This window comes from Serinus canaria, chromosome 1A (genome assembly GCF_022539315.1).
Source record: "Serinus canaria isolate serCan28SL12 chromosome 1A, serCan2020, whole genome shotgun sequence".
Lineage (NCBI taxonomy): Eukaryota > Metazoa > Chordata > Aves > Passeriformes > Fringillidae > Serinus > Serinus canaria.
Window position 1 is genome coordinate 46,294,458 of NC_066314.1, and position 13,437 is coordinate 46,307,894.

The 13,437-nt window shown below is 43.4% G+C and overlaps 1 protein-coding gene across 8 annotated transcripts; it reads left to right on the forward strand.

Annotated features, from left to right (window-relative positions):
• The first annotated feature begins 1,682 nt into the window (after positions 1-1,682).
• SMCO3 (single-pass membrane protein with coiled-coil domains 3) lies at positions 1,683-11,011 on the forward strand. 8 transcript variants are annotated; one of them, XR_007776610.1, is made up of 4 exons: positions 1,683-2,129; positions 2,642-3,578; positions 4,205-4,468; positions 7,760-7,813. XR_007776610.1 is itself a non-coding variant. In XM_050970049.1 (4 exons), exon 4 carries the CDS (start codon positions 9,176-9,178, stop codon positions 9,851-9,853), a length of 678 nt encoding a protein of 225 aa, XP_050826006.1. In that variant the 5' UTR covers positions 3,596-4,068; positions 4,205-7,252; positions 7,760-7,810; positions 9,159-9,175; the 3' UTR covers positions 9,854-11,011. The 8 variants fall into 8 exon arrangements, 6 of the variants coding, with proteins under 6 accessions (XP_050826002.1, XP_050826003.1, XP_030094400.1 ...); XR_007776611.1 differs by having other exon boundaries at positions 4,205-7,252; positions 7,760-7,810; XM_050970049.1 differs by lacking the exons at positions 1,683-2,129; positions 2,642-3,578 and adding exons at positions 3,596-4,068; positions 9,159-11,011 and having other exon boundaries at positions 4,205-7,252; positions 7,760-7,810.
• The last annotated feature ends 2,426 nt before the right edge of the window (positions 11,012-13,437 follow it).

Below are 13,437 nucleotides of genomic sequence, written 5' to 3' on the forward strand. Positions count from 1 at the left end.
GAAAAGCCTTGTCCTGCAGTAAGGACACAGGAGAAGTCTGCAGAGGTGGCTGCCAGTGTGAGCCTTGCTTGGCAAGCTGCTGTGGCTTGCACTGCTGACACTGATCTTGGCCAAGGAGGAGACAATAAATGTCTTCTCTGCATGTCTTGGTCAAATGCCTGTGCCTGGATCCTGTATTGACATAAACTAATGGGGCTTCACTGCTCACAGTAAAACTCTCCTCTGAACGGCATCTAGTAAAAATTAACAGAGTGCTTCATTGAAAACAGTGAAATTTTTGCTTGGAAAAATACCAGAGTGATTAGCAGAATGCTAATATCGAGTGTACTAATAAAATAGGGGTGTTTTTGTTGTTGTATGGTATTGTTAGTACAAAAAGTTTCCTGTCTCTATTTGCATCTTTCTGTTAGTTTTATATTTTTTCTCTCCCTTTCAGTAAATATTTTTTTCAGGCAAAAAGAGTTACACCCGAAGGCCTCCATTATGTCATCTGCTCTGTGTCATCAGATCTCTTCATGGGCTGAAGTCATTATGACCTTTGGGGATCTGAGCACTCGGATCACGTTACAAATTTACTGCTGAAATGGAGGAATTCGATTGTCGCTTGGTCAATGCAGCGCTAAGCACCGCCACAAATCCTCTGCTGCCATCTCTCGGCCTTTGTATTTGGTGTAGTTAATAGTAACTTGAGTTACTCCCGAACCGTTTGAAAATGCAAATTCCTGTCCTCCTGATTCCTTTCATACGAAACATTCACTTACAGGTCAGAGGGGACAACCAGGGACGTAATTTACAAATGGATTATATGCAGCTGAATTGACATTTTAGTGGGGGTGTTTATCATGACTGCCAAGCTCCCAAGGGAGCCTGCCTCAGTTTAGGTCTGTTTTATCTCTACACAAACAGAGGTGGAGTTGCCTCTGAGTAAATTTGTGAGCCCTCCTGTGGACTCACTTTTAGCAGTCAAACAACCACTTTCTGAAATACAGCCCAAGACAACAGAGACATCCCAGGATGGAGAACTAGGTAGTCTATATCCATCACTTTGTATGGCACTTCATGTCATCATCTCATGTCACCTGCAGTAACTGCTTTGAAAGGAGCCCAGTATGAGACCTTTATGTCACCTCCCACTCTATCTCAGCAATATTTTGCAGATGCTCTGTCCACAGAGTCCAAGCAGCTTCACAAACCTCCCTTATCTCAGGGAATCACTCCATGTCTGGAGGTGCCCCCCTCACCCAAGCTATCATTATCAGGCCATGGAAAATGGACTTCACTTTTCTGTAGTCAGAACCAAAGTCTTGACAGTTCTTGGCCCTTTTTCCACACAGAAGTGTTATCAGAGGCCATGGGGCTCTGTGAGTGAATAACTCACTGCCAGTATTTGGAAGTGTGTCCAAAAAGCAGCTGCTAGAGAAAGGTTTGTCTCAGCACAGAACCTGCATTTACACACTCATTTTGTGTGCATTTACACACTCATTTTGCCTGTGCCAATGCAAACAGTCCAGCCAAGTGCCACTCTGCAGGGCTGTAGGAGGAGGATTGGCAGCCCAGGAGAAGAAAGCAGGGGGTGATAAGGAGGAGGAGAGTTAGGTTATCACTGCTTCCAGATGGGATCCCAACCTACCCTGCATTTCTGTGTTGGCTTTATCAGTCAACTTCTTTAAAAGGGCTTTTAAACTCTTAACCAGGGAGCAGTCACCCTGACACACCACTTCTCCAAACCACGGTTTTCTTCCTTTTTGCAAGAACAACACCAAACACCTTGTAGTCAAAAGAGCTGTCAAGGTGATGGACACTCATGCTAGCTGCAGTTGGTGCAACCAGACACTCCCTTATGGATTTTGGGCACATTTCTACCAGTAAACTGTCTGCTTGGATTGATTAATGACTTCAGAATTGCAGTGAGAATTTGGTGAATGATCTCTGGTTAAAGAACAGCCACCAAAACCTGAGTGCAAATTACAAACTGCAGAATTTTCCATTTCAAAGAAAAACAGAAAGAAACAGGTGCAAATTAGCTTTCCTTAAAAAAAATGTTTTTTACAGTGTGTTGGGTGGACTCTGGGAAGCTGGTGACACTGGGCAGCCTCCTGTTGCTGATCTCACAAGTACTGGCAAAAGAGGTAAATATTGTTCTTTATTTGAAATAATGAAATTGCTTATGCCACAGAAATATTTTTTTCCCATTTGAAACATGTTCTGTAAGGAGTTTTGGGTTCAACTTTAACTTTGCTGCTTTCTGTTCCTTTGTTTCATTTCTTACCTGTCTTAATTTGGTTGGAATTTTCCTCTTGTTTGCAGCCAGATGATTTCATAGAGTGTGTGTGAGTAGATTTCATGGAATCTTTCCTCTCCTTTTCCAGCCTGTCTAAATTGACCAATGCTCCGGGGAGATTCTAATGTAGCACATCCATATCAAATAAGAACTCTGTCATCCTGACCTGTGGTGGTGTATAGACAATAACCTGAGGTTGCTCAGGGGGGTTTTGCTAGAGATTTGCTACCTGCCTTGCTTGCTCTGCCAATAACGACAAAGAGGCAAGGAAAGGGTAGAGAAAAACTTGGCTTACATCTACAAAGACAAACAAGAAATTCACACTTCTGATGCATATATTCACTTGTTTTTGTGTTGCAGGCTGTGTCCCCCATCCTGATGGATATGGCCCTGCATTCCTTCGATGACCAGTATCTGGGGTGCAGAGAGGAGATGATGGAAGAACTGGAGCAAGGAGACTATTTCCAAAAGGAAATAGCTGCTAACAAGGACTACTTTCGTCTCTGGAAGAAGGCTCAGGAGGCTTTGCTAAAGAGCCCTGTAGGTCTGCTGAGGGAAATGCGTGACAGCCATGCCACAGTCCTCATGGCTTACAGCATGAACTCCTCCCTGCACTCCCAGCTGAACTGGGCTACATCCACAGCAGGAATCTCTCCAGAGCACTACAGACACAACTTCAGCTTTAAATATTTTCACTTCTACCTAACAACTGCTATCCAGATATTGAAGGAATGGCAGAGCAGCATGGGGGAACATAAGTGCTACCAGGTGCACAGGGGTGTAAAGGACTTGTATATCAAGGCCAAGGAAGACAGCAGGGTGCGATTTGGCCGTTTCACTTCTACCTCCCAGCTCAGGAGTGAAGCCCGGAAGTTTGGGAATGAAACTTTGTTCACAGTGACCACTTGCCTGGGAGCAGCTATGCAAGGCTTTTCTTATCACACATCAGAGAAGGAAGTCCTCATTCCCCCTTATGAGATATTTCTTGTCAAAAGCTTCCTTCAAACCCAGCAGGGTAACCGGCTGCATCTGCATTCTGTGGGGAACTACAGCAAGTACCAGTGCCAGCTGGTGGAAGGTATTGTACAAAGGCTCTCATGCAAGGGGCACAGGACAGGCTGCTCTCCACTGCCCCAGGCAGCCCCCACCAGCTGCACCCACACGGGGCCACGCCAAACCTGTAGCTCACCTGCTGTGTTTGCCTACAAGATCCACAAGACCCAGCTTTTACCCATGTGCTGTGAAACCTAGGACAACCCCACAGCTCACTAAAGATGAATCAACAGCAGGTCTCAAGGTTCTTTGCAGCCCGCATTTATCCCAAATGTCATTGCAAGGATGTTGTAGGACTCATGCCTTTGGCTCCCCAGCATTGCTATTGCAATAGTGTGTGAGATTTGCTTGAACCAAGTAATCTATGCTGGTGTCTTGCAATGCTGCTACCCTTCAAGCCTCAGCACTATTCTAGGCTTTGGTCCACTACTACTCTGGCAAGCTACTACTTCCACACTTATCTCTGGCAAGCTGAGAGAAGTGTAAACAAAGCTACTGTTGCTTTAGCAGTGACCTCTCTCCTGAGGCAGCAGGAGAAAAGGTATCCTTTGACAAGAACACACTGAGTTTCCTGGTTATAGAGAGAGCTCTGTGCTGGAATACCTCATAGGGCCTGTTTCACATCCCTGCCTTTCTGTGAGTCTGCCACCAGTCCAGGACTCTTGCTTTTGTCACTTTGTTCAGCAGTGTATCAATGCGATCTTTGAGCTCAAAACAATCATTTAGGAATGAAGGTTTGTGCCTCCAAAGCCAAAATAATAGATAGAGTTGAGAAAATGGCCTTTGTGGGCAAAGGTTGTGTTAGCAAAACCAAAAAGCTTTAGGCAGTGAATAGAGGTCTAAATGACTGCTCTCTTTATTTTCTTTCAGCTTCAAGAAGCAAGAACACTGGTTATACTGCACTTGCCTCTGCCATTCTCTCTAGTGTGCTTGGAGTTTCCCTGTGCTTGGCCCACAGCCTCTGATTCTCTGGCTACATCCAGATATGTGCCCTTGAATAGCAGGCAAGAAGCCTCTGGAGTTCCTGCTGCTACAGAAGTTTCAATCTTCCCTCTGCTTTCAGCTGCAACTCTGCAGCTGAGACTGGAACATTCAGCCTGGTTCATCAGAACAGACATTCCTTGGACCATTCAGGTAGGAAGAAGTTTATCTATGGCCTTTCTGAAGGCTAGATCAGGGATAACCTTCACTGAAGACAGCTTTGTCCTGAGGCATTCAGGAAAGACACACAGGGACTTTGGACTCCTTACAGATCTCTTAATAGCTTTATTTTTAGTGAGAAAGAGTCAGTCTGTGGGATGTGGAAGGCACCATGGCAGCAAATTCAAATGGGTAACTGGGCAGCTGTGCACATCTCCTTTGAGAGCAGGGAAAGCTGGTGCCAAGATGTGCATCGAGGAGTTGGATTATTGTGTTGGCTGAAGAGACAGAGAAGTGCATTAAGTTGTGCAGATTCTGGCAGACCCTGAACAGCCTTTCTTTGCCATTCTCAAAAACAAGATGAACTAACATTTCTGGAATGGTGTCTGACTCTCAAAAGCAAACAGAGGAAATCCAGAAGGTGTTATTACAGGGGAATTACAGAGGAATAAAGGTGGATATATTTTTGCTCAGATTGCTACATTTCTGAAATCAATTATCCAAACTGCTAACCCAGCTGACCCATTCTTCCCCAAGACATTAGTTGGAAGAAAACACAGAAAAAGTTCTTGACAGCCTTTTCTGGGACCTTACCAAACAGCCAGCAAAATACGGTGTACACAGCTGCAAGTATTGTTTCCCTGATGGCTGCAGGAAGTATGACTTTGACTCGCAGTCTCCAAAGTAAGGGAAGTGCTGTAAATTAATTATTCTTACATTTTGGTGGGTTTTGGTAAATTTGTGTAAGTCCTAGAAAACAACTACTTTGCATCATTCTCAGAACTATAATCCTTCAGTTTGTGTATACTGGTGGGTCTACACAGAATTGAACTGTCATTTTTGGGTGGGGGAATAGACACAGCAAAGTCAAATACATGACATCTTCGTTCAAGGGACAAAACAACTGAAGACTGAAAAATGCCACATTTTGTCAGGCTACAGCTCCCTTAAAAGTGATATCTATTAGTCAGTTAATACACTGACTAGATGGTGCTTCCCTTGGTAGGTGGAAGCACTAACCATTCTCCTTGCTTGTGTGCCCATCATGATACCATTTTAACTGCTAAGAAAGTTAAGTCCTTCTGTTTGCACCTCTGAGTTCTCACAAGGCCAACTAGAGATACAGTCCTGGCATAGTGTGCAGCTCAGAGACTGCTCCTGATGTTGAATTTGCTTGTGCCAGAACCCTGTAAAGCTGGGCTGGTTGCAGCAGATGTGTCATCAGCTGTTGCTGTGGTTAGATGTGTAGTCAGAAGTGTTCAAGCAATTGCAACTTCCTGTCCCACTGTATACTTTTAAATTTCAGAACTCAGTTCAACCATCTGCCTTTTCCTCCATTTCTTTCCCATGGCAAAAGGGGTCTGAAATTGCATGGAATGGCAAAACTGATTTTAGCCTTCAGTGCTGTTCAGAGCTGAGTCTGGGCCTGCACACCACTTCTACTCTCATGGCATCAGAGACCTGGCAAATTGCAGCAAGGAAGGATGACCGACACCCCAGATCAAGTATTTTCCTCCAACTTAATAGGCCTGCAATAATAGCTATTAATCCTTCCAAAAGATCCAGAGTAAAGCAAGAACAAAACTGTCTTCATATTGTTCAAATTATTTTCTGTCTTGTTCTAAATGATGAGGGCTCTAGAAGAAGAGAATTTGCATCCACTGCAAACATAGGAGACCTGAAGTCAGTCTCCAGAGTGTGACACACAGGCAGTTGCCAGCCTGATCAGTTCAATTCAGTTCAATATAGCACCAAGTACTTTAGGACTGCATGGCATTCTCAGTGGAAAACACTCAGCAGTCACAACTAATTGACATTTCCAGAACTACAGCAGTTAAATCATTTAGTGTTCTCTTTCAACTTATGTTCTCATGCCCACAGCTCTGACAACAAGAGAGTTTGGCACTCTGACTGTATTCATTGGAGTTGAATACAGCAGCTCAGCTTTCAGGTGAAAACACATTAGCAATTGCTAAGTGCACATCTTATGCTTCATCTTATATTTTCATCTGACAACTCAGCCATCCTCTGTAGTGGAAGCAGTATTCCTAGTGAGACCCTTGTAGGCTGCAGGTCCACCTTTCTAAGGACAAGAGCATGAAAGATGTCTAGCTTGGTTGAAGGTATATGTACAAGCTTGTCTTACTGGAACAGACAAATCCTGTTTCCACTGTCTGTGGTGTCTATTCTTCTGTTTATGTGGGACCATTCAATTTTTCTTCTGTAATTTGCAGGTGTAAAAAAGCAGTTGTTGCAAAAAATCATTATTTCAAGGCAAGCGTAGGTGCAAGCATTAATGTTAATATTTATAAACAATAGAAACCTGTAAAAAACATAATCTTGTATTTATTTGAATTAGAAGTGCTGTCCTACACCTTTTATGTTCTGAGGACAGCACGTAACACCATCCCCTTTCAGCCATGGCTGTAGCTGCCTGTGATGGCACCTCTGCTGCAGGCAGGAGGGATTTGTGCTGCACCCATTCTCTCCAAGAACAGAAGGCATTTGGAGGATCTAGTAATTGGGAACAAGCATTGAGTAAACTGAATTCTCTTACAATTGGAAGGAAGGGGAGAGGAGGAAGAAAATGAGATGAATCTGGGTAAACATCACACAATAGAATTAATGACAGGCAGGCACAGGATGCAGCTGAAGCCCAGCCTCCAGATCCCTAACTCATCACATGCTGCTGGAAAACACCAGGCGAGCAGAGGGGAAAGAGGCTGAAGTTATTATTTTCCCATAAACATTCCAACAGGAACATTCAGACCAAATCAGGTAGGCAGTGTAAATGTTTAATTAGAAAAGTTTCTGTTGTAAATCTCCACAGAGAAATCTCTGGAGAAGTAGAAATACAGAAATATATGTGGCCTGCCTAATTCTAAAAGGAAAATATAAAAGCTAATGAAAGTGCTAATGAAGAGTAAGTAGTAATTTTAGCATTAGGAGATATAAAATTTAGAGCAGCTGTAAAAAGCTGAAATAATAATATGTAATGAACAGATTCTAAAAGTCTTTTCCACAACTGTCTACTCTGTAAAATGTTTGTTGAAGTGCTTTTCCTTCTAAAACAATTTGTCTTAGTTTCTACCAATAAGGGAAAACAAATGACCTTACAACAAAACAGCACTGGAGTGGAAAGGTTTTAGTACCACATTGAGTCAGAAAGCAAGCTAGCCACATCCCTGAGGCAGGGTTGATATGAAATCATAGCCTGCATTATCATGGCTTTATGTTTCCAGAAAATCCCAAACCTTTACTGTATATGTATTTGGCTCCCTACAGCTTGTACAAGAAGATGTGTTAAGCAGTTTATTCTCTTGGCAGAAATTCAAGGTAAGTGGCTGAAAGAAATATACAGTTCTGTGCAAAATATTGGGGGAGAAAAATTCTTTTCAGACTGGCTTGTGTTTCAACACTGAGATTAAAAGTTGGCAGGGGATTGTGGAAATCATTCTGGTTTTCTACAGTGACCTTGTGGGGGAGGGTGTGTTTAGTAAAATACAGCTGGGTCAGTGTCAGATGATTTGCAGCTAACAGACAGTGCAAGAACTACAAAGGACCAAAATGGCACAAAGGTATCTTTTCAAGAAGAAAAATCTGGATAGTCCCCTACACATAACTATTTGTAGCTCTAACTGTGATATGTAGGCACTAACAGCAAGAAGAGAAACATCTTAGAAAAATGCAAAGCACTGCACAAAAGTGGCCCAGATTTGCAATAAGAGGGCTGAGACCATGAAAAGTACCAACAAAGAAACTAGTCATCCTCTCATTCATAGCTTTCCCCTGTAGCAAAGATGTTTGCATTTAAGCTGAAATCATGCTAAAGCATTTTCACTTTGCAGCTGGTGATAGGTTAAAGGGAAGTGACAGTGCTGATTATAGAATCTTAGTAATAAGGAATTACTCCATCATCACTGTTAACTCAGTCTCTTTGGACTCCATGCTGGCATGCAGTTTATGAAGAAAAAAACATCAGGGAAGGAAATACAGTGAGAGATGTATGTAAAGTGATATAGGTTAGGATGGGGTTATTATAGACTATTTTACTATTCACTATGAATTCAGAGGGTAAGCTTCTTAGTATAAGCACAGAATGCTTATATAGTATCATCTTGTCTTGAATGAATGTTAGAAGACAAAGGCTATACTGGCATAAAATACCCTTATTGTGACACAAACCATATCCACCAATCATCATGGTTGCTGAAAAGTTGGATGCCACTAAATGGAAAACATAGGCTGATACAAAAGAGTGCCTGGAACAACCCCTTAATCTTTAAGCCACATCTTTAATTTTGCTGATTAGATGAGATTGTTCCATTTTTTAGAGAACTAGTTCAGCTTCTACCATCTTCAGTTTCCAAGGTTCAGTTTCAATTTCAATCTTCAGTTGCCAATGGCCCACATCATTTTAACAATCTGCTCATTACATATTTGTTAGCTATTTGTGTTGCTCTGGGCATACACAATGTCTTATAAGGTCCTTTTCCAATCACTTGGCAAAGATCCAGAACAATAATTAGGATTTCTACATTTACAAGCTAGGCTTTGGGATTTGACCTGCTCAGTATGAAAAGAACCAGTGGGGCAGAGACAAAGCAGATTTCACTGCTTTTTAGCCCTCTTTAAAGGCTATGGGTATCAAACAGAGTAAGAAATTTTCTTTTCTCTCTTGAAGTAGCCTATTTCTGAAGAATGGCATTGAGTGACCTCCTTTACCCAGATAATCCCAAGAGAAAGCAAGAACTGATCCATCTGCATCAGGAATTGCTTGACTGTATGTCCACAAATTTCCATGCAACCAATGAGCTGGTTGGAGTGCTGAATGAGCACCTGGGCTGCACTATTACCCCCATCGAGATGAGAGAGAGCAGTACAGTCAAGGAAAACTGTGAGATTATCATTCAAGTGATGAGTGAGATTCAGCATCAGGTGCAGAAGATTGATAGTGACATGAAGGACAAGCTGGAGCCAGTGCTGTACCAGAAGCTATATGATATCAAGGAGCCCGAGCTGGAGAAAATTGCAATAGCCCAGAGAGTTTTTTCCATTATTTTTGGAGAAGCAACTTCAACAGCTGCAATGGTAGCTATCAAACTTCTTGGCTCCAATCATTTAACTCTCACTGTGAGCAAGCTCATCGGTGTCCTTGCGCAGATTGGGGCATCTGTTCTTGGGGGAGTTAGCATTACCATCATTGGGCTGGGCCTTGAGATGATTCTCCATGCCATCCTGGGAGCTGTGGAGAGGAGTCAGCTTCTGACAGCTGTGAGAAGCTACGAGAAGCACCTGGCTGAGTTTAAAGCAGCCTCAGAAAAGTACCAGCGTGCTATACATGAAGTGACTTCTTTGGTGAGACAGCAAGTTCAGTAAATGAAGGTGGAGTTCTCTCTTCTGCTGTTGCAGCAGCTGCAGCAGCTTATGCCTGCAAAAACCCTTTTGATTTGTGACGACAAATGAACTACTGATGGCTTTTTATTTTCTTATTTGTGGCAGCAGAACAAGAAAAGTGACAGTTCAGGAAAGTGGCACTGAAATATGTTAATAGAGAACTGGTTTACAGGTGTTTCAGGGAGGCAATGTTTAAAATACTTTGCACCTTTCCTTAAGCTTATTTTCTGGGAAGCACTGTAGGTAACCTTGAGCTGTAATTCATACTGGATATAATAATACAGACTGCTGGACTGGTAGAGGTGAGAAGGTGTGTTTCTGTATCAAAGATGATCACACAACAGGAGAAAACAATTTCAACAAGGCAATTCATGCCAGCATCTGGAGGCTTTATGAAGACATCTGTGGTTGCTAAACCCTTACTGTGGTTTAGTGCTAAATCTGATAGACTGAATTCAATTACAAGGACTAGCTGAAGCATATTTAACTGCTATTTTCTGCCCTCCTAAGGAGCCAGCAAGAGATCTTCTTTAAATAAACTCTAATCCCAGTAGATTGGCAGGTAAGAGAATCCTGGGCCTACATGCAAACAGACACAACCTTGCTCCACGACTGAGAGAAACCAGCTGCTGCATTCTGGGTGTGCCTGGCCATGAATAACCTCTTGTACTTGTGATGCTGTGCTCCTGCCAACCCACACGTAAAAATTTCTGAGCAAAGTTGCTCTTTTGTTGATTGGAGTGGGATTATACACATGTACAGGTGCCTGTAGGATTGCAGCCCTATTGAGCTAAAGTTATTTCAAAGTGCTTTACCTGATCCCACCAATGTGGGACTGCCAAGAATGTGCTCAGATTCTGCATTTCACAATATTCTACCAACTGTCCTTATTTTTCAGATATTAAAACCAAAGCTGGAAGCAATAACATTATTTGTAGTGTCTAGCTCTGATTTGCTGTGGATTGTTTTTTCTTGATCTGAGAAAAAAAGTTAATTTGAGGGTTAATAAAAATGTACATGACTATTGGAAGACTTCTCTTTTCTGTACTTGCTTTGTTTTCTTTGTTTGTTTGGGTTTTTTTTTTTTTTTGTCTGAAAGCCAATCTTAAAACAAATAATAAAGAAGTATTAAAAGCTTCATTATGCAAGCAATTATTTTTTAATCCATGATAGACCAATCTAATAGGGTTGTGCATAGGTTCCTTTTTTTAGTATCCACTTCCCCCATATTAAAACCATGTCCAAATTCATACAAGTTTGCTAATATTCAATATTAGCAATCTTAATTTATTAATAACTAGACAGTGCCTATGAAATAAAGGAATGGGTAAGATTCACAACCCTTCCATTCTTGGGTTTGGGGGGATTTGTTTGTTTTGTTGGGTTTTTATTCTCTTCTCTATAATATTTTCTGACTCCTCTTCCCTTTTACTCACAAAAGCCACTAGATGGCAATGAAGCTGGTGCCCAGCAGCTCTGCCAAGTCATCAGGGAGAAAGCCCAGTGATCAGGAGCACAGATGGGTGGCACGGCCTGAGAAACTGGGACCAGCTGCAGACTGGGCTACGTGAGTCAGGAAAGGCACTTCAGTGGTGGCAAAAGCACTGCCTTGCCTGCACGAGGTGTTGTGGTGGATGACGTGGTGACCTGAGGCATCACTTCTCCAAGATGGAACATCTCTTGTCTCCTGACACAAATGGCATTCAGTTTAGAGGTACTTCTGTAGAGGCAAGAGACTGTCAGCCAGTAGAACAGCAGTATCTGTGTGCTGGAGAGGCAGGAGTTCCTGGCTCCTGTTTCTATGTGCAAATGTACATTCTAAACCAGGAATTAAAATCAGCTCTTTGAGAGACTGCCAATCACTGCTGAATGAGAATAGCGCAGTCAAAGAAAAACAAATCTGTCGTATTTTTCAAGCAATTTGCCCACATGTTCTTGAATGCAAATGCTGAGCAGTGTCAGGGGAAGTGAGGTACACAATGAGGAACACAGAGGTATAAAACTGCTCCTCACCTCTAGGTATATCCTTGTTCCTGGTGGACTTAAGGGAAAGCGGGTTTCCCCTAAACAGATTTAATTCCTGCTCTCTCTAATGCTCTGGCCAGTCTTATGTTTGGAGCTCCAAAGATGTCATAACCAGTCTGTTGATACTTCCCCTCCAGACTCCTTCAAGCTGCCTCTCAGTGTGACAGAAGTACCAAGTGAAAAATGTGAGAGGACTATTGTCCTCTAAATCAGCAGCCACTGCTGAGAGGATGCAGTCAGGACTGAGGCAGTACCACTGTCCCCACTGAGCCTGGGATTGCCAGGACAGAAGAGCCCAAGCCTTGTGAGGTGCAGCTAAATTTTGAAGACTCAGCCATCCCCCTCTACAGTGGCATGGCACCAGACAGGGATGTGTATGGCCACAGTTTCCATCACATCCTCTTGAGTGTTCTGCCTTTACTCAAGCTGTTGTTCTGGACAAAGAATTAAGAATTAAAACTGTGATATATGTGTTCCAAATAAGAACAGCCCCAAAAAAACTGCAAACCAACCTAAACCAGTGTAAGCTGCTTCCCAACCTATGTGGAAAACCAGTGTGGCTGCAAACAAAATCTGCCTGACTGAATGTTCTTTCTGGTGACAAGAATAATACAAAAAAAAACATGCCAAAGAGGCACAAGGTGGGGGTGACCATACTGTGCATGTGGTTACCAAAGCTCTGTAGGCACTGAGAGCTCCTGAAACCTTGGCTCTGAGGATGCTCCTTCATTTTCGACTTTTTGTGCAGCTTGTGACTAAATGCTGGTATTAATGTGATGTATAGCTTATAGTCCTTTACCCATCCTGCAATGATCCTTACAAATTAGCCAACTGAGTCTCCATCACTTGAAAAATTATAACAACATTGTGTTACATTGTGGTGCATTGTGTTGCACCAGGAGCAGGGAGTCTAGAAATCCTGCTCAGAGATCTGACCACCTCTGCTCCCAGATGCCACCTGTGCAGCGAAAAATTTCCTTCCTACCTCTCCTCCCCAACACGCTGGTTCTTTAAGCCTGCACCCGTACTTTATTGCTTGCTTATTGATGTTTCGTGCATCTTCATCCTGGTTCTTCACATGCTGTGGACTTTTGCTGGAAATTGTGCTTTGGGCGACGACACAGAACTGCTCCCACCAGGTGTTCCACCAGCCTCGCCATCTGTGGTGCTCGATGGCATCAGCATCTCTCCGTTCCTTTGTACAGAGGGAACAGACAATCACAGACAATCTGAGCCGCGAGGCCAAGCCCACAACAAACCCTGGAACAGGCCTGAGGCTGCGCGCAGTCCCTGCTCCCGGAGCGCTCTGCACTTACTGCCCTCGGACAGCGGCTTCCCGCACGTCCCTCGGCTCTGCCTTGTTTCAGGGCACGGGGGGCACTTTGGGGATCTCTCCTGGAGAGCCTGAGGGAGCAGAGGCCGCGCTGGCCGCGTTGGCAGCCCTATTTCCAGCGCTGGCAGTACGGAAGCACCCCTACCACACCGCGTGTGTCCACCCGCTCCCAGGGCCCGCCGGGGCCGGCTGGGCGCTGGTCTCTATC